The sequence below is a fragment of the Bombus vosnesenskii genome, unplaced genomic scaffold (genome assembly GCF_011952255.1).
Source record: "Bombus vosnesenskii isolate JDL3184/JDL3185 unplaced genomic scaffold, Bvos_JDL3184-5_v1.1 scf7180000013263, whole genome shotgun sequence".
In the NCBI taxonomy this organism is placed as follows: Eukaryota; Metazoa; Arthropoda; class Insecta; order Hymenoptera; family Apidae; genus Bombus; species Bombus vosnesenskii.
The window spans coordinates 9,396,498-9,419,709 of record NW_022882923.1 but is presented as its reverse complement, the minus strand read 5'-3'; the positions used below and the strand labels follow the sequence as shown (position 1 = coordinate 9,419,709).

General features: G+C 44.5%; 1 protein-coding gene across 1 annotated transcript; it reads right to left on the bottom strand.

Moving 5' to 3' along the window:
- Positions 1–1,131: 1,131 nt before the first annotated feature.
- On the bottom strand, positions 1,132–22,801 carry LOC117232049 (inhibin beta chain). The gene is made up of 5 exons (XM_033491183.1): positions 21,264–22,801; positions 5,136–5,356; positions 4,338–4,572; positions 3,735–3,912; positions 1,132–2,765 (listed from the first exon to the last, which is right to left on the bottom strand). Exons 1-5 carry the CDS (start codon positions 22,129–22,131, stop codon positions 2,525–2,527), a joined length of 1,743 nt encoding a protein of 580 aa, XP_033347074.1. The 5' UTR covers positions 22,132–22,801; the 3' UTR covers positions 1,132–2,524.
- Between the last annotated feature and the right edge of the window lie 411 nt (positions 22,802–23,212).

Below are 23,212 nucleotides of genomic sequence, written 5' to 3'. Positions count from 1 at the left end.
GCCCAGTAAGGCTGCGTGGGTCAACCAACTGTCCCACGAATAATTCAATATACGTACATCTTTCGTGTTAAAAGTTACCGTATGCTCGTTAATTAATTTTTAACCTTTTTCTATATCGTTTGGACATCGCGCGGCGCGTGTCGTTCAATCTTTCTTTACACACGACGCGCCGTTTTCTATAACGATATCAGTACCGTGTATCGTTCGACACGAGTTTTATGAAAAATCTAAGGAAACTAAGATTATAGACGAACGTTTACTAGTTTGTCTAACAACGAAAAGGAAAAACCGTTGTTCCATTGTTCGTGATCTTCTTCGAGATCATCGATTAATTATTGTCATTTTGTATTGTTCGTTATTATTTGTAATTTACACGCCTCTTCAACTTGTCATTGCGTATCTATCGTCCTATCGAGTCCATCTCCTTCGACTAATTATCCTTCGAAAGAGTCTCGCGCCTTCTCCTGTAACTGGCAATGCGATCGCTACATACGTATGTACAATTATTCGTACGTGTAATTCTTTATCCGTATTTTCTTCTTTTTTTCTTTTTTCTTCTCCCTTTCACGTCGCTCGATCGAACGTTTATCCGATTGACGATGATCTAATGCAATTTTGCGACTCTTCTCGCCGATAAGAACACAGATAGTACGCATGTAAAAAATCCGGAGAAAACCCTTTAGGAGAGACTTTGTCTTTTGATGAACCGAATAATTGTTACGTGTACTTTGTTAGGTATAGTTACCGCCTAGAACATGTGCGTTACGAACGTACACAGTGTGCACGCGCGAAATTCGCGTGCGAGTCTTTCTTTTCTAATACCCTTGTGAAATTGGCAGATTGTATTTATAAGAGACTGGAACTTTTATAAAGTTGTTTTATAACTTTGAGTTAAGAAAAATGTTTATCTTACAACACCGTTCTGACGTTTTCAACGATTCATCCTATCGGCTGTTATTATGGAAATATTGTTGATTAAGTTAGTTAATAAATAAGAATTATATCGTGACTTTCGTTAATCTGTTTTGCACTTAAGACCACCCACCCCGCCCCACCCGTACCCTTCCCAAAAATTCCCACCCTCCCATCCCTGCTACATCGAATATTTTGCGTTTTCTTTTTTTTTTTTCGTTTTCCTATTATCGTCCCTCGTGTGTATGTATCTATATCTCATTTATACATATATGCACATGTAGATACATATACGTATAAATCTATCATGTACGCATGCATTTTATAATATTTTTTGCTTTTTTTTTCAATTTAAGTCGTTTTCTTCGATACTTTCAAATGTTTCGCATAAAAAACAAGGCAATCAGATTGAGTTTCTTTTTTCTTTTTATAGTTTACACTTAAACTTTACGCTCGTATTTAAATATTTATACTCGGTTAAATCACCTCGAGTGTCTGCATGTATATATAATATACATACGTAATACATAAACCCTAAAATTGGAATCACTCATTTTTACTTTCATTAGTTCCTTTCCCTTCGTTTTCCTCTTAATCGCGCAACTAGTACGAAAAGACTAAGCTCCTAGCAAGAAGTTCGTTTCGCGTAGCCTCTTTCCTCTCCAAACTCCCTTTGAATCCCGTGCTCTTTGCCACGAGCAATCATTAATAACGTGGCGTGGAAACGAAACGAACGTAATTCTCGTTGAACGGTTCTTTTCTTTATTCGTTTCTCTTCGTGCTCCTATTTCCACTCTATTTTTTTTCATCCAGTTGTCCGCGTTACTTTCACGTTTCCTTCTTTTCACACGTTTCCTCACGCGCTCTGGCTCTCGGTCTTCCTCTCACACGCACACACTCGCTTCATGTCCGTTTCTATTTACTCTCAGCCAGCTCTTATTAATAAACGAGCAAGTAATTTAGCTACAAGTCTTATTAGAAAACCTTCGCGTTAACGGCTGAATCCGCGTTTCTTCTTTGCCCCGTTCTTCCCTGAACGCTTTCAGATCGCGATTGCGAATCCGGCGATTCGTTGGGTGTCGCGACCGAACCACCAACGAGCGAGAACGCGCGATCCGATCGTCGATTTACCATTCGAATCGGAGTCAGTTTATCTAAGAAGTGAGAAGCCTGTCGGATCGCGAGCAAAGTCGAAACGCGTCTAGTTTGCTTTCCAACGAACAACTTCGTTACATTCCGCCACGAACTACGTATATACAGAGCGAATGGAAAATCGAAGTAACACGCTGGTGACGACCACGACCTACTAAACGGCCTCGTCGCGATCAACAGCCACGAATTCTGCGGGCAAAGCGTTATGAAATTTGACAATATCGAAGGAACGCCGGACGAAGATCCGACGCGTATAAATATGTATACCGTACCTCGCTGTAAATCTCGAAAAGGCCGTTTCAGTGGACGCACTAGCCTCTTCGAATCGACTTCGAGTCCGCGTACAGGCTGCGTACGAACAGCGTACACGGAGGGATTGTAAAGGGAGCGTAAAGGGAGCGTAAAGGGAGCGCGAAGGGAGAGCATAGAAGGAGCTATGTACGGAGTAGAAGACGAACGTTTAAGGGCAGCCGCATTCGTCCACTACCATCTTTGGTAGATCTCTCTTGATGATGTTGGAGTCAGGACCGTAGTAGATCAACGACATCGGCGAGAACTTGAGGGGAGCGCAGCAGGGCTGCATGCCAGCCAGTCGATCCATCTTTCGGTATTCCTCGATCACGTGGGTGTAGTAATTGAGGAAGGTGTCCGGTGTTCTGTGTCCGGCCGCGCAGTCTCCCCTGCAGTAATTCGCGTAGTACCTACGCAGATCGAACAACCCGTTTACGTTACTCCACGTAGTTTCCATAATTTTCACAAGCAAGTTTTTCAAAGCGACGATACCAACTTGGACGAACGTCCGTCAGTTCGTGCAACTAGAGAAATTCTCTGTCTGCGATCGGCATTGTTACCAGCTTGGTCGAAGCAAGTTAGGGTTGACGAATATTTACGCGAAGGGTTAGTCTAGCAGAGTTTTCGTCGATGTACGGAGTTCAAGGATATTTATATTTACGGTAAGATAGAATTGTATTACACGGTAAAATAGAAATTGTATTTAATTGGGGAAAATTTGAAGCAGATATCGAATTTCTGTTTCTCGTGCGTGCGTGTTCCCGCAGAACGGCAAACTTCGTTAAGCTGCAGACAATTCTGTTTGCAATAATTGCCGGTAAGTTAAGGGTTTAGGGCCGTTGCACTTGTAAGCGACACTCTGATTTCACGGGATACCCTACGAATGACTTGCAGTTACTGATCGACGGCTGTATCGTCTCGTGCCATCGTACAACGCGTATACCCCGCTCCACTCGTGTCTGCGTACGCTAACTCGATAACAATCCGATCGGCAAAACAACCATCCACCCCGACAACGTTGTGTCAATAATGCAACACCTCGTTTGTTCCTTCGACTGTGTGAAACTATACACAGCACTGCATCATCGGTCGCAACTAGACGGCGCCTTTTTACGCAAACTCGTACTTTTCTCAACCTGATTTGACAAACAGATATCGTCCGTATTTTTGCATATCACGTACACTCTGCGTATTATCGCGCTGTTAAATAAGCGCGTAAAAGTCCGCTTCGCAGCCTACGACGATTTCGACCGCTCTATCGATGTCGCAAAGTCGAAGATCGCATTTTAAGTCGACGACTCGAATAACTTCAGCTCACCTTACGTCGCAAGAGGATCGCGCTTCAGATTCTTACGATACGATTTCGTTATCGTCCTTACCCTTGAGGAGCGATTATCCAGTCGTCCCAGCCGAGCTGAGAAAAATTTACGTAGAACCTTTGCTTGCAGCATTGACCCTTTATAGCACCGCTGCACTCGATCGCTCGCCTTCTAACCCGTTTCACAGCCGCGGGATCCGTGCGGACGACTAGGAAAGGCCTATCCGGATCTTGAGTACCTGCGAAACGTGGTTTTTCGTGACTTTGTGATTATTCGCTAATACCGCCACGAAACACGATTATCACGTTTGCGATAGACAAATTTGAAACGAATATAAAAATAAAAATACACGTATTCGAATTACAAGGTATTTCTCGCAAGCGAACAATTAATTATTCGTTATGTTAGCCGTGATATCGAGCGGAACCTATGTTTAATATCGATACGTTTAATCGCACGTGTGTTTAAGACACTGTACATTTTCTGCTAAAAGTGTCGCTAGTAACCTGTAACTTTTACACGTTCGAACGTGTTCCATAATTTCGCGGTGTTTTCAAATCTTACGAAACGAATATCGATGATCGATCGATCACAGCGTCGACGATATTTCTACGCGTTCAAACAAATTTCTCGGGAAAAGAAAAAGTCAGGATAGTTGGATACCTTTTGCGTTTAAAGATGACTCGATCACGTGCGGGGAATGTCCGTCAAAGGTCGATACGTAGACGTGCGAGCCACATCCGGTACAGTCGACGAGCAACGTTAATTTATCTCTGGCGGTATCCCGACTCGTCGTGTACCAACTGTTCACAACCTTGGTGACGTCGAACTTGAGCCAACCCAGTTGTCCAACGTTTACTCCCAGCGACGTGACCATCTCCAAGTATTGACCTAGCTCCTACGAAACCACGTGTATATCCATTTATCCGTTTTTCGCCAGGGAAGGAGAACGACCGCGAATTATTTTATTTTTCACCCTACTCGGCATTACTCGAAGCTTCCCGATCGGCTGAAACCCGTCAACCGTAGTCGCTAATATTGGACGAACGATTGCTAAGACGACTTAAGATCGCAGTACGTTTTAACGCGATTACATTTATATAAGTCGAACGAAAGTGGTCGAGCGTCCTTTTTCTTGTCGCTATCGTACGTATAATTATCGCACGAGGATCCTAGATGCGACGAAGAGCAATCGACGCGTAATTCGCGCGTGTCTACGAACTTGATCGGGTTATTTGGAAAATTTACGCCCCGTCTTCGGGAACATGTGGCACTCGTCGAGACAAGTAAGGAAAAAAGCTTTCTGAAAAGCTTTCTGTATAAGCGTGCGCATTTGGAATATTCAGTAGCGAGAAACACGCGATTATAAAGGGGAAATTACGAAAGTTAATTACTCGACGCGTTACATATATGCAATAAGAACATCCAAGCGAATCTAAATAATCGACCGGTCGAGATTACCTTTCCACGCAAGTGCGTCGTGTTGCCGCAGCGTACTCTAAATACCCAGAGAGTAATATTTCTTTGGTTCGTTTGACTCTGACGATGATGTTGATAATGGTGGGCGTGCCTGAATTCCACTCTGGTCCAAAGGGTTGCTCTTTTGATCCTCAGTGGCTCCAACGCGGGTTCTCCACTGGACATTGGAAATTCCAATAACGGCTGTCCGTTCAGCGTACGTCCTGCGAACAAGAAGCATTCGTTTCGTTAAAAAGAGGCATCGAGCAGGATAAAAGATCACGCCAATTTTTACGTCTATTTGAATTTTTCATTCCAACAACGCGACGCGATAGTGTGATATTGAAACGAGAGAATATCGGTAGTCGACTAAGAAGGACTCGCAACGAAATCCGACAGACGTAACGAGGATTACAAGCAAGATGAATTTTTCTTTCAGAGGCGAATCGCTTTGTCGTTCGAGCGTAATCTCGCTCGTATATAACCGCTCGTTATACTACAAAAACTGTCTAATAGCAAGAACCAAAACGGACATATATAACATGTATGCATATGTATGTATACATATAGAGAAAAAGAACACGAGATGCAGGGATAAGGAGAGAGAAAGTGTAATGCACTCGGCGGTTCGAAGCTCGTGTGCCAGGAGCAGTGTGTTGGCGGGAGACACAGGGATTCGCATATACATAGGAGAGTGCGATGAAATATAAGAGGCGAGAGAAGGTTGTTCGTGTACAAGCGTAACGAGAGATACATCGAAGCTATCGAGCAGTGCACGCGTAGACACGGGCGCAGGTTAACACACGCGGATCTGCAAATATCGGTGTCGGTGTGTGCGCATACTGTGAAAGCAGCGCGGCTTTATCCCTTAACGGTTTAGTGAGTCACGGACCGAGTGCCGTTGGAGGGACGAGGATAAGCATGGGGTGTCTGCCACCCGTCTGTCTTCCGCCTTCCATTCCCCGCAACCCGCGCTTCTTCTCTCTTTCGCCACTTCACCCCTTTCATTTCGTTCCTTACCCTCCTCTCTCCGCTCACTGTCCCGTTATTTCCTTTTCTTTCCTACCCTTGTGCAGCCAGCCTGTAGGCACCGCCGACACTGACACCGCCGACACCGACACCGACACCGCCGACACCGACACCGGCACCGACACCGACACCGACACCGACACCGACACCGACACCGACACCGACGCTCAGACCAACACCACGACACGACAACAACGTAGACACCGATACCGACATAGACACAATCGGAGACTCCCCTACTAGAGCCAACGACGTCCACACCCTCAACGTTACCCCCGACGTCTATGGTCTAGAGTCTAGAGCGTCGTGACGCCAACCACGAAGATATTCAACCTACCGATCTTTTGGCTCTACTCGTTTAACCCTTCAAGTATGGACCAACAGATATAGAAGCGTACAGTCACGCACACGTAGAGGTAGAATATTCGTATTCGTATTGCAAGTTAGATCGTTGCTGGATCCTGGAGTTTCATGGACGCGTGGGAAATTTCAAGACGCAGGGAAAAGGGAAATTTTCGTAGTCGAGGAGCGAACGCGGGAGAAAAAGTCGAACCGTTCGATCGTTCGTTCGCTGTCTTTAGTTGTACGTATTGAGCGATATAATTGTCCGCCGTTTAACAGTTAGTCGAGTATTTGTTTTTTTATTAGAAAATCGTTCGAAATCGCGCGTCTCTTTCGCTACCGGCATCCGATGCTATCGTTAATGGATAGATCGCGTTCGTTCGAAGCAAACGAAACGGAAATCTTTATTACGCGATCAATATCGTTCGTCATGTGCCACGACCAGTGAGATTTTGGCTCGTGGATCGCCAGACTCGCCACAAGGTTTCCAGCAATTGTCGTTTGCCGGGCGTCCTCTTATTTCGATGAGACGGCACGGCGGCGTCAATTCTTCGTCGACATCGCGATTTCTACTGCAAACTGACGTTTCTGTCGTTATTTCGTTAAGGATTAGAACCGATTTTCAATCCTACACTCGCATCTTTGGTAGAAGAGAAGGAAAGAAAGGATATTCGTCGCTGACAATGGGAGATAAACGACCAGAAGTAATTTAGTATCTCAACGGAACGCGTACACGCGTTCTCGTATCTACGATCGCGATTTCGTAGAACAAGACGACGAAATAGATGCTACATGTCCCGTATGTATATATCGTAGGATATCTTGGCCTCCTTTTCGCTCCTTCTCGTTCCCCTCCTTTGCTAAGTGGATGACACGATCCGCGATAAGGGTGAAAATAATTTTCCTTTATTCTCCGGTGGAACGAGCGTGTTCTAGGGATCGGTTCGTAAACCGTGAAATCATTGCCTAACGTTACTACGATTAGATTAACCAGGGGTTAAGGTAAACGTTGTCTGAGACAGCTAAGTTTCCATATCTTAAGATTCAGTCTGCAACTTTACGCAATAGAATAGATAACCCCCTCTTATGCAACCGCGTCTCATAACTATAATACAAAGCCATCTAAGAACATACTATTCTTATTTGCCGCGGTTAACACAACGAGAAACAAGGTATTTAATCTTGCTTCGTAATTATAGAATTAGGAATACTTTGTTTTCTTCTCGATTCTCTCTGATGTCCAACCACAAGTAGCATTTCCGTGTATTTGCGTTTCATCGCTTGATACAAATTCATAGCGAAGTGGTCGTTTGCCGATTAATCGAATCGAACGTATTAATTCGTGTAGGCAGTTGGCGAGCCGTCACCTTTCGTTTTTCGTCGACGTGGAAGGGCAACGAATTCGTCGTCGTTTGTAACGGCGGTTAAGCGCGCGCGAACTGACGAATCGAGAGAGGCGTTGTACGACTTTCGTCCGGCCTCGCTCGAGTTTCGAGTGCATCGTGTGTCGCACTTTTCGAGGTCGGTGCATCGGGTACTTTTGCCGCTGCGCCGCAATGCGACACACCACTGAATCTCCATTCCCATTTTCTCGCTTTGATAACTCGCATCTTTTTCGTATGGGCAACCCTGCGTACGAATATCGCTCGGTCGATGGTGCAACGCCGAATTGATATTTGCCTGGAAACCGATGCCTCGTTATCGAAAACTCGTATCCATCTTTCGATCGCAGCGTTGCAAAAAAGTTGGAAAAATCGGGAAATAGCGGAATTACGATTAGGCGTGCGCGAATATGCATCGCCGGTCGCAAATATCCGCGCGCTTGCTTGTATTTCGTAATGTACGTTTTCATTAGAGAAATGCGAATATATCAAATTATAATGATTTTACTCGATCGATCGAGCGGAACGTTTAAGAAAATTCTAAACGCTGGAAATTTCCATTGGTCCGGGTAAAGAAATCGTTACTTTGCGTAGACACGGGACGATTTGTGGATCGTCGGAGTAGACAAGATTTAAGGATGCCATTCGCTGGATCGAGAGCGCTTGGGTGGTATCGCATGAACACGATACGCACGTTCTAAACTGTAATAACGACGAATGCTTTCGACTCTCTGTACAAAATCAGAAATAAAAAGATTCCAAGATGGATACAAAAGTACGTACGATATATTGATCCATCGATATACCGAGACTCGAGTTACGTATCGAAACCTAGAAAATCGGAGTGTGTAAAGATGCAAAGTTTGTACGTAATATGCGAGAATATAAGAAATGTCCGAAGTAGCTACGGTTATAATATTTACTGGGCGAAACACGTTATAGGACTATGCCGTATTACAAAGAGCGATGTCTACGTCTTGACTCGCTATCGGATGAACGCTGGTTCTAAGAAAATTTGAATCGCCAAGTAACTTTGTCATCTAATTAGGCGTAATTTCCCTGCGATGTGCGTAGTTCTACGTATAAACATTTTGCTGAAAAAAATTGAAATGTATCGAGCAGAAATTGAAGATGCGATCGTCTTAACCCATTCCTTTCGCTATGTTCACAAAGATCTTAAAATCACGAAAAATATATACAGGGTAGTTGGTAACTGGTAGTACAAGCGCAAAGGGGGTGATTCTAGGCGAAAAAAGAAGTCGAAAATATGGAATAAAAATTTTTCGTTCGAGGCTTCGTTTTCGAGAAAATCGACATTGAATTTTGGCTCGGTACGCGTGCACTTTATCGCGTCTCGTTATAACGGATCTCAATGTAGATCGTTGTTTCGATGGAAAAATTAAAAAAAAAAAAAAATTAAAAAAGAAATTTTTATTCTATATTTTCGACTTCTTTTTTCACGTAGAATCGCCCCCCGTACATACGTACGTGAAGCTAATTGTAAGAACCTTGTCGTTTTTCAGATTTAAGATTTCACGGTAAAAAATTTACGCGTGTCCGTGGCTGATGAAACGATAAATCGTGAAAGATCGTTCGCAGCATCGGGAGCACCTTATGCAAGAAGATGACGGAATAATATCTTTTGATTCCGCGGTTTCCTCCCCGAGTCTCGTTCTTTTTCTTTCGCTGCTGTGCGACTGCTCGTAAACGAGGTTAGCGCGATCAAGGGAGGATGTGCCCGTAAATTTGGTGTGGGAGCATGTCACTAAAGGAAAGAGGGGTCTCTTCGTCGCCAAGTCGTCCATTTAAGACGTCGCGCAGCATAGTAACGCAGAGGAAAATCGCTACGAATGAACACTGAGTAGAGGCGAAGAAAAGGGAAGACGGGAGGAGACATAGAGGCAAAGAGTAGGAGTTAACTTTGTAGCAAGAAAGAGAACAGAGAGAGAGAGAGAGAGAGAGAGAGAGAAAGCAAGACGAGCAAAAGGGGGTGGAAAAAATGAGACAAATATATGATTTTGACAGTATCGATCCAAAAACAGGGTAACAAAGTTGTTAATTCGATTCCAATTTACCCACTTTGACGTACTGCCCATTGCCTCGTTTGGCTTTCTGGATTATTTCATCGAAATACATGAAAAATCAACTACAAAAATTGTACACTGGTAGCAGAGGGATATAAAGAATGTTAGAAGAAACGTAACGAGATTTCATCGAACAATCGCTAAAAGTAACCCGATGAAACATCGAAATAGTTTTCTCTTCGTCGTCGAAACAAGGGGAATTTCTTCCAGATGAACCGATAACCGTTGATTCGATACGTCAGTGTTCTTCTCCGAGAAGAATATTCGCTAGAACTCTTCCAGAGATAAGGAGCAAAGGTAGTTGGATCGTAGGGGTGCGTCGAATCGCTAAATCGATGTAAACTAACGTAAGAGAAATAAAAATGCGAGCGGTTTCTTACGAACATTGGGATTAGATGGGAACAGGGGAAAAAAGAAAGGACAGGAATACGAGCTGCGTTGATAAAACTACGATGAAAGTGTATGGGGCAGGAGGGAATCGAAAGAATTTCTTTTATCGGCAAAATGTTAATAAACGTGGCTGGAAACGTGGATGGGTAAATAAAGAAGAAATAGAGAGGACGAAAGAAAACTGCGTATCGTGGTACTTTGAACGAGTCAAGGAAAATTTAGGGGACCGCTGACTGAACGAGTCTGTCAGAGTGCGGGGCGTAGTCTGAGACAATCGACGTAATGTTCGAATTCACCGCATGAATTTTCATTGGAAAATAGACGAAGAAGAATCGAAGAAATAAATCGTAATGTTACGAGTTTTATTTGCACGCAGGGTCGTGTATCCGCGTCAACGGGAGTCTCGATCGCTTCTCCGAACCTCGAACAAACGAGAAGCGTTTCTTCCCCATTTACACGACGTAATTCAAATAAAATTTTTCTTACGAAAGAACGATAAAAATACGAACGCGTAAAACTTGGGACAGGTTTGTGGAAATAAGAAGGCGATATAGGAACGTCCCATCTATCCGAAGATAATGCGTGGAAACACGCATCCGTAACAACGGCCCAGTAGAAAAGCGACTCAAGGACAGAGAAACACGGGAATCGCGAAAGAAAACGAAATAAGAAAATCCGAGGAAACGTTAGGCTGGCAACTAAGCGATTGCGGATTTTGTCAATATCACCTAATGACAAAATCCGCAATCGCTTAGTTGCCAACCCAATACATAGAACCGAAGATGTAGAGGCAGGACAAAACGAAAAAGTCGACCGATCGATGATTGTAACGTTAAAAGGTTATTACGTTGCGTGTGTAAAAACGAAGTGTTGAAATTTATTAGACGACTGGGTGGGACAGAGCGAGACCGGGCGACAGGACGAGACACGACGCGACTCACGGATGATGGGAATCGCGGCGGTACTATGAGAAACGACATCGCATGCAACGTAACTTCGTCGCTACCACGTTCTCTGTCGTCCACGGTCGAGAGTCCAACACCGTCGACCTCGGTGCGAATCTAATTACGGAACGACACGATACCGATGCGTTGCTCAATAATATCGCGTCCACAACCTCATGGTATATCGCGTATCTTATATAGGGCCGAGGCGATTGACCGTAATACGGTCGGTCAAATAAGAGGGTCAGATATAGCTGGTTGGTAACCCTGATCCAGATCTATCGTCGCCACGTGGTCGTTCGCTCGCTCCTTCGTTCGCGCTACCTACCCTCGCGACTCGCGATTCGAATCACGTGCTCGCAGGTGACGACTACCGGCTACCGATTCATCTTGCTTCGAGCGTTGCGGCTTTTTTCTGATCGATGTTCCACCGTCACCGGCGCGAATGTCGTTTAACGTCATCGGAGTTTCGAGTCCACCGCGTTTTTCTTTCATCGACAGGTTCCATCGGTCAGAACGACTCCGAACGTCGGACTTCCTGTAAGCCAGACGCGTAACCGAGTTTGATCGAACACGGCGTTCGAACGTAAAAATTGTGTAAAAGCCTGGAAATGGGAGAAATTCGTAAGGGGCGAAAATACAGAGGATCGGCACGGTGTGCGAAAGCTTCTAAAATGGCTAAAGAAACGTAACGTAATCAAACGTTTGTTCCGCGCGTTAAATACGATAGCTACGCTCTGGATAGTTTCGAAACTTTTGCATATTACGCGCGTGCCGTGCATTTTTGCATCTACCAATCGAAAGTATGTACACGATATAGCTGCGTGTATAGAATTTAGCGGCCGGCATAAATACTTAGCTTCCATTCTTATAATTCAAATATCGATTAGATTTTTTAATCTATAGAAAACGAACGTTGTTTCCTATTTCGGTCTAAGGCTGTGTAATACGTAATACGATAGTAAAATGTACGCGCTAATGGCAAAAATAAAACGCTGCAAATGAGAGATTCACGTTGGTAAAGTGACCGCAAGTTGCTCGAATTTAGGTGATTTGACTAATCTGAACGAGGTTTAGGCATGTCGGTCGATGTTACAAACAAACGGTTGATTCACGGTGTAGAGGAAATGGACTGGCTCGTTTGTACGATAACAGTCCAGAAGGTTATGTTCCTGGAAAACGTGTCTATATCATACTTGTCGCGTGTTTCACTACCATCCGCATCGCGAGGTAATCCGTTGTCGCGGTGATGTTATCATAGCCGTCGTGAATTCACGTCATAAATTACATTCGATAAATTGCATTCTTAAACAGCGTTCTGTTCTTCGAGTATACAACTCGTTCTCCAAATTCCGAATCTTCGAAGTGTCTGGCCGCACACCGTGGAAACCCTTTACGTAACGCGTTATTCGTATCGTACGAAATTTTTTGAAATTCGCAACGTTCGTTAAAATATAACGGATAATTGACTGTTTAAATATCTTCGACTTGGACACAGTATCGTGTAACTTCTATATACGCGTTTTTAGTTTTCTTTCAAACTTTATCGGTATAACGTGGCCGTGTCTCGCGAGAGAAAGTAGCGAAATTTCCAAACGTTTCGTACGACACGTGCGCTGTGCATGCCACGCGTTTCCAACGTTTGCTCCTCGAAAAATGTCAAAGTCTTGGACGTGTCCCCGCGATCGATAAAATCGCGGAATGTCGATCGATCGGATCGAATTCCACGCAGCTCTGATTCGTACATCGCATTCGCGTATCGCGACTCTCGCTTTGGATGCGCCTTTATGCCCTGTACGTTTAATTTCCAAAAATGGAAAGCCAGTCGCTTTAAGTCGTAAAGTTGATCGATTGACTCTGCGGAAAATATGAAACGCATTCGATTGCGGCAAGGGGTTGGCGAGACGAGAAGAGAGGGGCTGTGAGGCAGGGGGTTGAAGGAGAAGGAGGCAGGAGGAGGAGAGAGACGGGAGAAGGGTAGAGGGTGGCGCACGGGGTAGGGTGGTAGTGGAGGGATGAAAACGGGGCGTTTCCCAAGGCAAAGTATCCCAAGTCCGGCGAACAATTAGACGACTCGTACCCTTTTGTTAAGGGGCATGATTAAGGATTCTCGTCGCGTCTACGCGTTTTGGAAAAGGGAATTCCGCGCTCGTTTCACGGTATCGCAGCCGAGATTCTTTCGATCTTTGAGTCTTCGACTGTCCCGTTCGATCCGTTCTTTGTATCGACGAATGTCAGCGAAATTATACGGCGCACCAAGAAGGTGAGCAACGATGTTTCCATCTCGCGGAACGAGAAACGCGAATTCGAATGAAAAGCGCGTCGATCGTTCGCCCATGGGCATCGCCACGGGATAAAGTGGAAAGCTCGATGACTTTTAACCGATCTTCGTATTCCGTCGAAGAGAAAACGATGGGAAAGGCCAGAGATCGTAATCGAGAATCGATTAAATGAAAAAGAAAAGAGCGAAGAAGAAACGTTAAGTATAAATACGAAACGAGTGGAGAGAAGACGGGGGAGGAAAGATAAGGTTGGGATATAAAGTCGGAGGAAAGCGGAGGAAGCAACGGTAGAAACAGCACGAGCAACGCGAGCAACGGGATAGAAGACGGAGAAGCACACCCTTGATTTCTATCCTAGAGCGGAGAGTGTAGTGCGGTAGGATGAGGAGAGTCAAGAGGGAATAAAGGGGGTGTAGTAGGAGATGTACGAAGAGCGGCGCCCAGCTGGAGCCACGTGCATCGATCTGACTACAGGCGCCAGCCGTCCTATCCGTCGGCTCGTTCGTCCATGAGTTCGACCCTGTCCCACTCCAACGCATGTCGAACCGTACCATCCCACTTTGAACATCCCGTCAGCCTCCCTGCTCCGACGTTTCTACCCGTATCCCGCACCAACGTCGCCCGACCGCCACTAGCATCCACCACCTCCTTCCTACCTCATTCCTGCCTCTTTCCTACCTCCTTCTTCTTTTCATCCTCATTTTCTTCTCGTACAAGAAAAAGGAGGCAACCAGGAAGAAATCTCCCTGTTCCTCCTTTCGCACGAACCCCGTGCAACGCAGTGCCTTTTAACCTATGCGTGTCCTATTCGAAGAATTTGTCCATGCATTTGCCCTCAGGTTGAACGAACTCGCCACTTCGCTGCACCACTTTCTCAGATACAATTTTCTGTCGTGCTTTTTCTCTTCTTTCTACCAGACGATTAAAGAGATACAACGGTATAACCTTAGACGAACATTGTTGGCAAACGATCGCCGATTCGATAAGGAAGGTAATCGTTGCGCGATCTATGCAACGAACGTAAACTATTAGCAAAGAAGCTACGTTTTGGGTAGATTTTAAAATTGCTTTCTCTTTGGAAATGGCCAATCGACAGTTGAAATCATCGTGGCGAAGGGAACGCTCGCTCGACTTTGCTTCGCTTCGGTAAGACAGTTGGATATTTTGCAAATATTTGATACACGAGTCTACAATTCGGTATATTCGATAAAATTCCAACGAGATCTACCCAATTCTCGAATGTTTTTAAGTTTGCATGGTGTATAATTCGTTTTGAACCGTCGCCGGTATCGTCCCGTGTGAAATTGCGTATCGGTGAAACGCATTGTAATTTCCCGATCTAATATACTGCTTGAGCCTCGTCCAGAGGCTGGATCTCGTTGCCACGAGCGGCGAATATTTTATTTTCTAGCGACAAAATGGGAAGAGCCGAGCGAAAATGCTTTTACCCCTATATGGAGGGTTGAGAATCGTAATGGTGCAAGTTGGTCCACTGCTACTTTCCATAGGACAGCGTTCTCAGCTTATTATTGTAAAAAAATTCATTATATTTTCCAAATCTTGGAAATGTATCACGTCGGGGGATGAAATTGTAATTTTATTGATTACGAAACTAAAAGGATGGTATCGGCTCGATGGTCGATCCAGCTATTGGCAGCTTATATTTTACGAAAGTAGGAAAAGTATTATTGATCCACGCGACTCGTTATTTTCTATAAAAAAAAAAAAAAACGCGAATCTACCGTCCAAAAGCCTGTTATAATTTCAATTTGAATGTTCCGAAGCATCGCCGTTTGCGAGAAGCGACGAGAGAAAATAATTTTAACATCTCCGTTGGTATTACATCGAAAGAATGGGAAGGGAAAGGTGAAAAGCAAAAGGATTTCCGTTTCGTTCGTCACGATTCGTACGTACAACGAATTACGACGAGTTACGAGTTACAAGTTGCGAACCAGTGTCACGAGTTACTGGCTGCGACCGGCCGAGCTTTCACAGAGAATCGCGTTCAACAGACTCGTCGCCAAGTCCTTTTAAAAGAGAACAAACGTCGAACGCGTATTATGCCAACTCCCGCTCCTATAGTGGAAATCTACGACGATAAGATCTTTTTCGGCGATGACGAACGTTTGAAGAAACGGCGGAACGGATATCGCGCTCGTCGTGACCATTTCTTTCATATTATGGCGGTACGCATCGCGTACCTACCGTATCTGCTACTGTGAACGCTCCTCCACATTTTTTCATTTCTCCTCTCTCTACTTCCTTGCTGTTGTCGCGCAAACATTTTACCAAGAACCTGAAAACACACGATTTCACGAATACCGAAAGGAAATTGCATCCGAGCGCAATTGCAACTCGACGAACCTTACAAGCAATTAATAGTCAGACAGAACGAGTATTTTCAAAATAATGTACGGGCGCTATAATTTGATCGAAATTTTTCGATCGGTCCGCAAATAAAATTACTTGATTATCGTCATCGAGGCTGGCGTCCTGATACAGTCGATTCTACGACGTGGAAAATCCTAGTAACTCGAATCAACTCACGCATTCGACGATCGAACCTTGACGTATTTTCTAACGTTTGTAGGAAAATTCGGCGGAAATTGGTTTATCCGAGCGGCTCGGAGGACGAGACAATTCGGATAATCGAGCGGGTTGGATAGTGATCGGAGGTTTGCTAGCAATCTCCAATTGTACGATAATTTATTAATTAATAACGTTAGTAAATTGAAAATGGAAAGCGAGAAAAAGCACTAGAATCGCTGAGGAGGATTTTATATCGGGATAGAAAAGTTTCCGACTCGTAAATCGATCTCTCGGTTACAGCAAGGGTGTCTTGCCTTTTGTAATTGTTTTAAGGCACCCGTAGCATTTTTCTATATGAACAATAAGTAGATTGCGGACTTTTATGCGTTTGTAAACAAAAAAATATGCAAGAATGCGAATAACGTCGAAAGATACGCGAGATATTCAAAGTAAAACGTTAGTCGTAACATATAGCGGGTGAAGCAAATCGCTGCGCAGATTTCGCTCGTTTAGTTGTTGTCGTAAAGGTATGAACTTGCATAAATATCCGCAGTCTAGTAACAAGTGATAAATTGTAGAAGCTTGGCAAAGGCGGTACCATTCGCATGCGATACGTAACTTGTTAAAATGCACCAAGTGTCGCAACTACTATAATGCAAGTTAATAATTGATTTTTAAACAAATATATCGTCGTCTGTAGCTGTAACGCTATCGGCGCATCTACTTACATCGATCGAAAAGTTCTAATAAATTTTACTTTATTCGGTATTGGTATTAATATTCGCGTAATACGTGTACCGTATGGAAAACTGTCGATCGATGTCAAAGAAATAAATTCTTACGGCTTCTGAACAACTATAAAAGTGTTAGAAAACGAAATATTCCGACTCGTTTGCACCAACGTACACGTAAAGGATACGCTAACGAACATTAAATAAACAAGGACAGGAAGAAAGAAACACGGATTTCGATGTTAACGGAGAACATTTTAAGCGATGAAAACAGAGTAATCGGATCGATCGAACGAATTCGAACGATCGTACATAAATAGGAATTATTTTCGTAGCTAAATGGATAGTTAAACGATCGTACATAAATAGAAATTATTTTCACAGTTGGATAGGCCTTGTGCGATTGAAAAAAATCTATGTTTCGCATCTGTACGTAAAGGCAGACGGTTTAGACAGAAAATCAATTAGACCGTGTTCTTGTGCCGAGAGGTTCAAATAATCAGAAAGTTGCTCGACATAGAAAACTTTCCACGGAACGAATACGATCCCAAGAAAAGATTCAACGAGGAGGAAAAGGGAAGAATCATCGGAGAAGGAACAGTCGGAAATTTGGCTCCCGTCTACGTTAACACGAGTATACACACGTATATTCGAGTGTAACTAATTATTAATTAAGCAGAGCAACCGACGACTGCGTTTAGGCACGACAGTGCAATTCCCTGTCAAGAACGACGCTTTTCTTTCGAAAATTACTGCCAGTTATATCGTTCGATAAGTAATGACCAGACTATATACGTTGGAATAATCGAGGAAGAATGGGAGATGCGCATGCAGCAAGAATAAAGGAAAGCATTTTAAGATTTTACTTAGTAATTACAAGCAAACAACCGGTTGTTTATATATCCAGATACGCGAAACTTGTCGCGTTTCTTATCTTCTGAATGGTATTAATATTATACCATGCTGCCACGAAATAACGACTAAATATTTTTAGTTGAAGGAAGAAAAAGTAAGAAGATACTTTGGTTCACTTGGAAATGACAAGTAAGCCGTGTTATTTAAAGAGCATCGTCCTTGAGTTATCAGTAAATTAATCATCGGTTGCTATCTACGTAGCTACTTTTCCCGAGCAACCACTCGATACACGCGCGATTTTTAATTTAACTCGGCGTATCCGATAAAGTAAAATTCGAAGCTCGGTTCTTTGGTTAGATAAACGTTTAAACGTAAACCGGTTGCCACGTAGCAGATTAAGCGCAAAGTTCTCCCGTTTACTCGTAAACCTGGAAATTCTTGAAATTGTTCGAGTCCTTGAGATTCTTCGCATTGTTCAAACGCTTTCTCATATCTATTCTCTCCATAAACTGTTCCTCTTCACCTCGACGAATTTCTCCAACGCATTCTTCGCCACTGGTATTTTATATCTTTTGCGCTGGCGATCGCGATACTTTCCCAAACGTTACGCCATAACGTTCAATTTCCACAAAATATTGTACCATAATTGCCCGCTCTGTCGCTAGTTATCGGCAATTGTTTAGTCCACTAAAAAAAAAGTATCTTGTTTCAATCGTCTCTAAAAAGATCTAGCGAGTCAACGCGTTAAGATTCGATCGGATCGATTTATTTCCAACGATTTCGATTATTTTCGTAACGAACGAGGAAGAAATTTGCACGTGATTTTTTCTGTTGCGTTCCACGTTTCGCGTTCCACGAAGCTTCGCCTCATCGAGACCGAGTTTCGTCGTTTCCTGTTCTTCGATCTCCAGCATCCGGTCGTATTTGTCCGGCATCTAAGTCGCTCCACTTATCTGTGTGCGAACGAGATTTGTCTGAAGAAAATCTGGCTAGTAAACGATGTTCGTACACCGAGTCAGGTGATACCACGGACTATAGGAATTTCGGCGTGTTACGCGGCTCAAAAAGGAAAAATGTGGAGGAAAAGTTACTCCGCGCCCCTCCCCCTCCCTCGTTGCTGAAGAGATCGATACGAAAGAGGCGATGGTGCTTTATAGTTTCTTTAGTTTCTTCAAAAAGAATGACGTGTTCACCGGCTATGTATAGTGACGGCAATATTAACGTTAAAGTATTACGCATGTCGTATTGTAACACGCTTATCGAGCAACCGATGTGCGCCGCCAGGGCGACGACCACGAATTTGCGCGCGTGCGAAATATTCACCAACACCCCGTACTCTAACAACCAAACCGAACGATCGTCTTGGAATACCAGAGTCGTTCGTTTTATGCTTATCGCTGTTTGTCGCCACGACGAATTAATCCTGCTACGATCCTCCAACATTTTTACTTCCATCTTGCTCTCGTTTCGGCAAACAGAAAGGATCTCTTAAGGTTGACACGCGCTTGCGACAACCGATTGCCGATCTCAATACGATCGTCTGTCGTAACGTGGTCTCGGAGGATCCAACCCGATCGCTCGTTCCCCTTAAATCAGCGAATCATTGACTCTGAAACGTGTACCAACTTTTTCTTTGCGAGATGGCATTCTTATAGGTCTGTAACTACTAGTTTATACTAGTAAATACTAGTGATACCTGATATTAAATACGAATTGAACGACATTTGAATCGTCTTATAAATCTTTCGCATTACATTTCTACCTTTCTGTTTGACTGAATCGTACGAATTTCGAAAGTGGAGGAAGCTAAAGTTTTTCCTCGTTTTCCTTTTGTCATCTTTATCGTTACTCTTTCTAACTATCCGTGTAACGTAAGTTCGCTCGAACGTATCTCGAAAAATAAGAAGCTGCTACTAGGCAGAGCAGCGTAACAGAGTATCGAAGATCCTGTGGAAACTTTTTACCAATATATAGCGTCTGCGTCGTACGAAACATCTTGTAACTTCGTTAGCAGTATAACGAGACTATCGCGATTATATCGGAGAAGTTCGAAGGAAATCTGTAAACGTACATAGAAGCTAGTGATGTCTTACCAACTTTCTAACGTCTCGTAACTTTTACGTACGTTCTCAGACCAGCTTCAAATTTGACCAATACGACGACGACAACCGTGTCTCGTTACACAGGGCCAATGAAATTGTCAAATGTTTTATACAAACACACGTATATGCAAAAGTTTCCTATGACACGTATTCGTGTGCCACTGTATACGGCGAAAGAATTCGTTAATTTAACCACGACGAATACGATAGGAATGACACGGTCGTAAATGCTGGCCAACGTGTTTCTTGTAGCTCCGGCTAGCTCTATTACCCTTATTGTTAAACTTAGAGTTACTGAACTACAGAACGAACTATAGACTGTCGTGGCGCGACACCCATATCTACGAGCCACGTGGCTTCAGCCGTGTGGCCACGCATGCATGCGAATCAAGGTGTCGTTCGTGACATTTTCTGCGTATATGTACCTCTTTTCCTCTCCTTTTCTTCGCCTAAACCCACCCTCCGCTCACACTCTCTTTCTCTCTTTTCTATTATTCCCAGCAATCCTGTTGTTCTTTGGCGATTCATCTGCTCGCGATTCAGGCAACAGGCCAATCGACCAAGTGGACTCCGAACGAACCACGTATTCCATTTGCAACGTGGTGGTTCGCGAAAAGTCCGATCGAACGGAAACTGAATCGTCGACGGTAATACAGCGGCTCGCGAAAATGCTCGAATACTTACCGCACAACGCTTTTACAGCGGCTGCAAAAAGTATTTCTACGCCATTGTATTTATTAGGTCATTTGCATGGCGATTAATTATGCGTGTTATATAAACCACGTTAAAACTGTATCCACGCCGTAACGAAACACGACTGTTGCGATTGTGTGCACAAAGTTGGAATAAAATTGTAAGTAGCTGCATGCGTACCGAGCTACGAGACGTTTTGCGCAATTGTACATTTGGCAAAGATCGCAAAAATATCCGAACGATCGATTATTCGTTTTAACGACAAACCTTGATATTCAATGGGACCATTTTTAGCCGTTTATCGGCCGGCAAACGTAAGAGTCTCGAGCGATTTTTATGTACCAACCACGCCTTTCTATCCGTTCAACGATTTCCGTTTCGTCATCGGCCGATGATCGTCGAATCGATACCGTCTCTAGCAAAGAGAATAAAACTGTTCATACAGATTCAGGGCGCGTGAACTAATTGCAAGTAGCGATTTGTTGGCTCTTATCGATGTGTGGCGTTAGAACAGCGTAATCGATACTAATAGCGCAGCGTGATATCGTAAATCTAACTGGATCGAAGTAATTCAGAAAATTAGGAAAGACAACTATCGTTTGGAAAACTGCGTGGTTCGTAAGCTTGGAGAAGACGTGCGCGTTTCAAGAGCTTGTGCGACGAACGGACGACGAACAACGGACAACGGACGACGGACGAATGTCTGACAATAAGAAGACGAAGGATCGAGCGAAGAAGGACGAAACTCGTGGAAGGGTGGAAACTTACCAGGTTCGGCAAACGTGATGATCTCGGAGGTTCTCGCGTAGAAATCGTCCATCTCCTCTTCCGGTTCTTGGCCCTCGTGTTCGCCATAGCCTCGATAGGAAGAAGCGATCCTCGCGTTGTTGTCTTTCGCAGAGCTGTCGACTCGTTGATCGAGATTCCTATAGGAGTATTCGTCGGCACCGTAAAGGAACTCTGCGGAGTACACGTTCTCGCGATCGTTCCTCGATCTATCGGAAGATGGATAACGAGAGGACTGAGCCTCGGCTCTGTATAGAGTTTCGAGAGCCAAGTGCCTCGGTACGGTGGCCAATGTTCTGTTCACATCCGGTCGTGCCCTAAGGCCAAGTTTAGTGAGTATCTGGTGTTTGATAGCCTCCAACCTTAGGTCGTCCGGAGTAGGCGTTACGGTGTCCTTCCTTTCGGAACCACCGCCCCTATAGTGCGTCTCGTGTATATGTTGTTGTTGGTCTTGTTCCTGTTGATGTTCTCTGTGTTGTTGGTGGTGTTGTTGGTGCTGCTGATGCGGACAACCTGGACATGTTTGATGATGATTCTGTCGCGGTTGTACGGGCGAGAACGTTAAACACCAGAGCGCCAACCCTATAAGAAAGACGTTCGAAGGTGGCAAGGATCCTCTGTATCTGAATAAAATGCGAGAGGGGGGTAGGTGAGATCGTTGATCTCGGCACGATCGACTCGAAGCGATCGATGGATCGTACGTTGTGGCGGTAGGAGCGGCTTTGCCAGCGGCAGCATGCTGCCCGTGATGAGCACGGCAACGCCGATCCCGGCACTCGATCTTCTTCCAGAACCTCTCGTTTCGACCTGCATTCGAATTGAGTCCTGATCTGTACGACACCTGGTGCATTTCGGCGGCGAGTCACCTCCTCCACCCCCACCACCACCTCCTCCTTCTCTCTCTGATCCTCCTTCTCTCTCCTTCTCGATCCGCTTCCGGTTCGAGCAAGGTATCCTTCGACTTTCTCGATCGGCGATCACCACCACCGATTCGGTCACGTTCGCTTCTAATCCTATCGGTAGCACGACTCGGATGAGAAACGGTGCCGATCGCCGAACCGATCGCGATACTGTTACTATTACGATCCGAATAAACGGGATGCTCAGTGTCCGTACAAGGAGGAGTAATCCTCGTTTCCGAGCAACGATACAGAGATAAGAGGGCGTGACGACCACGACAGGAACCTGTTGAGAAGGTAAAATTCGAGTGGGACGGTGACGACGACGATGGCGATGACGACGACGACGACGACGACGGCGACAGGGAAAAGGCATTCTCGCCTAAACCCCCCATTACCAACTACCCGGTGCCGCTGTTTCAGGATCGATCTCACCCGCAAGATGGACCGCCGTAACCGGGTACACCCTGCTCGCGTTTTCGGCCATTCGCGCTTTCGTTTCCACCGATTGCACGTCCACGGGTACGCGCCTCTAATTAAATATCTTTCTTTTTTATTTTCGTCCCCTTGCTTTTCCTCTTTTTCCTTTTTTCTCCTTCCCTCTTCTTCTTCTTCTTCTTCTTCTTTTTCTTCTTCCTCTTCTTCTACCTCGTGACCTTTCCTCTAGCCTCTTCTGGATCTTCTTTCTACTCTTTTGCACGTGTAGTTATTCTGTATCTTCACTAGCGTGTTACAACAACCTTATCTTAATTTTTCGCTTCTTCCCTTTCTTCCGATTCTCCAACGACCGACTTTGACTATTCGACTATTCGACTGATTTTTACATGGGAAACGAAATCGTTGACCCGAATCCCTCGATACGACAGTACGATCGTATATTCTTCTAACGGGAGGTCGATCTTCAAAATCGCCCACTAAGGTCTTCTAGACTTTCTCGGACACTTTCTATGCGTACCTAATGTTTCACTACGGCTAAGGTCCTCGGAATGATGCACCATTTAAAGGCTTGAAACGACAGCACGTACAACGAGC

Excerpts from the sequence above, each read along its gene's own strand:
- LOC117232049 (XM_033491183.1), bottom strand. The coding sequence starts at position 22,131 with ATGCACCAGGTGTCGTACAGATCAGGACTCAATTCGAATGCAGGTCGA. Across the intron at positions 4,573-5,135 it reads CGACGCACTTGCGTGGAAAG|GAGCTAGGTCAATACTTGGA; the intron begins GTAATCTCGACC and ends GTGGTTTCGTAG. Across the intron at positions 3,913-4,337 it reads GTCATCTTTAAACGCAAAAG|GTACTCAAGATCCGGATAGG; the intron begins GTATCCAACTAT and ends CACGTTTCGCAG.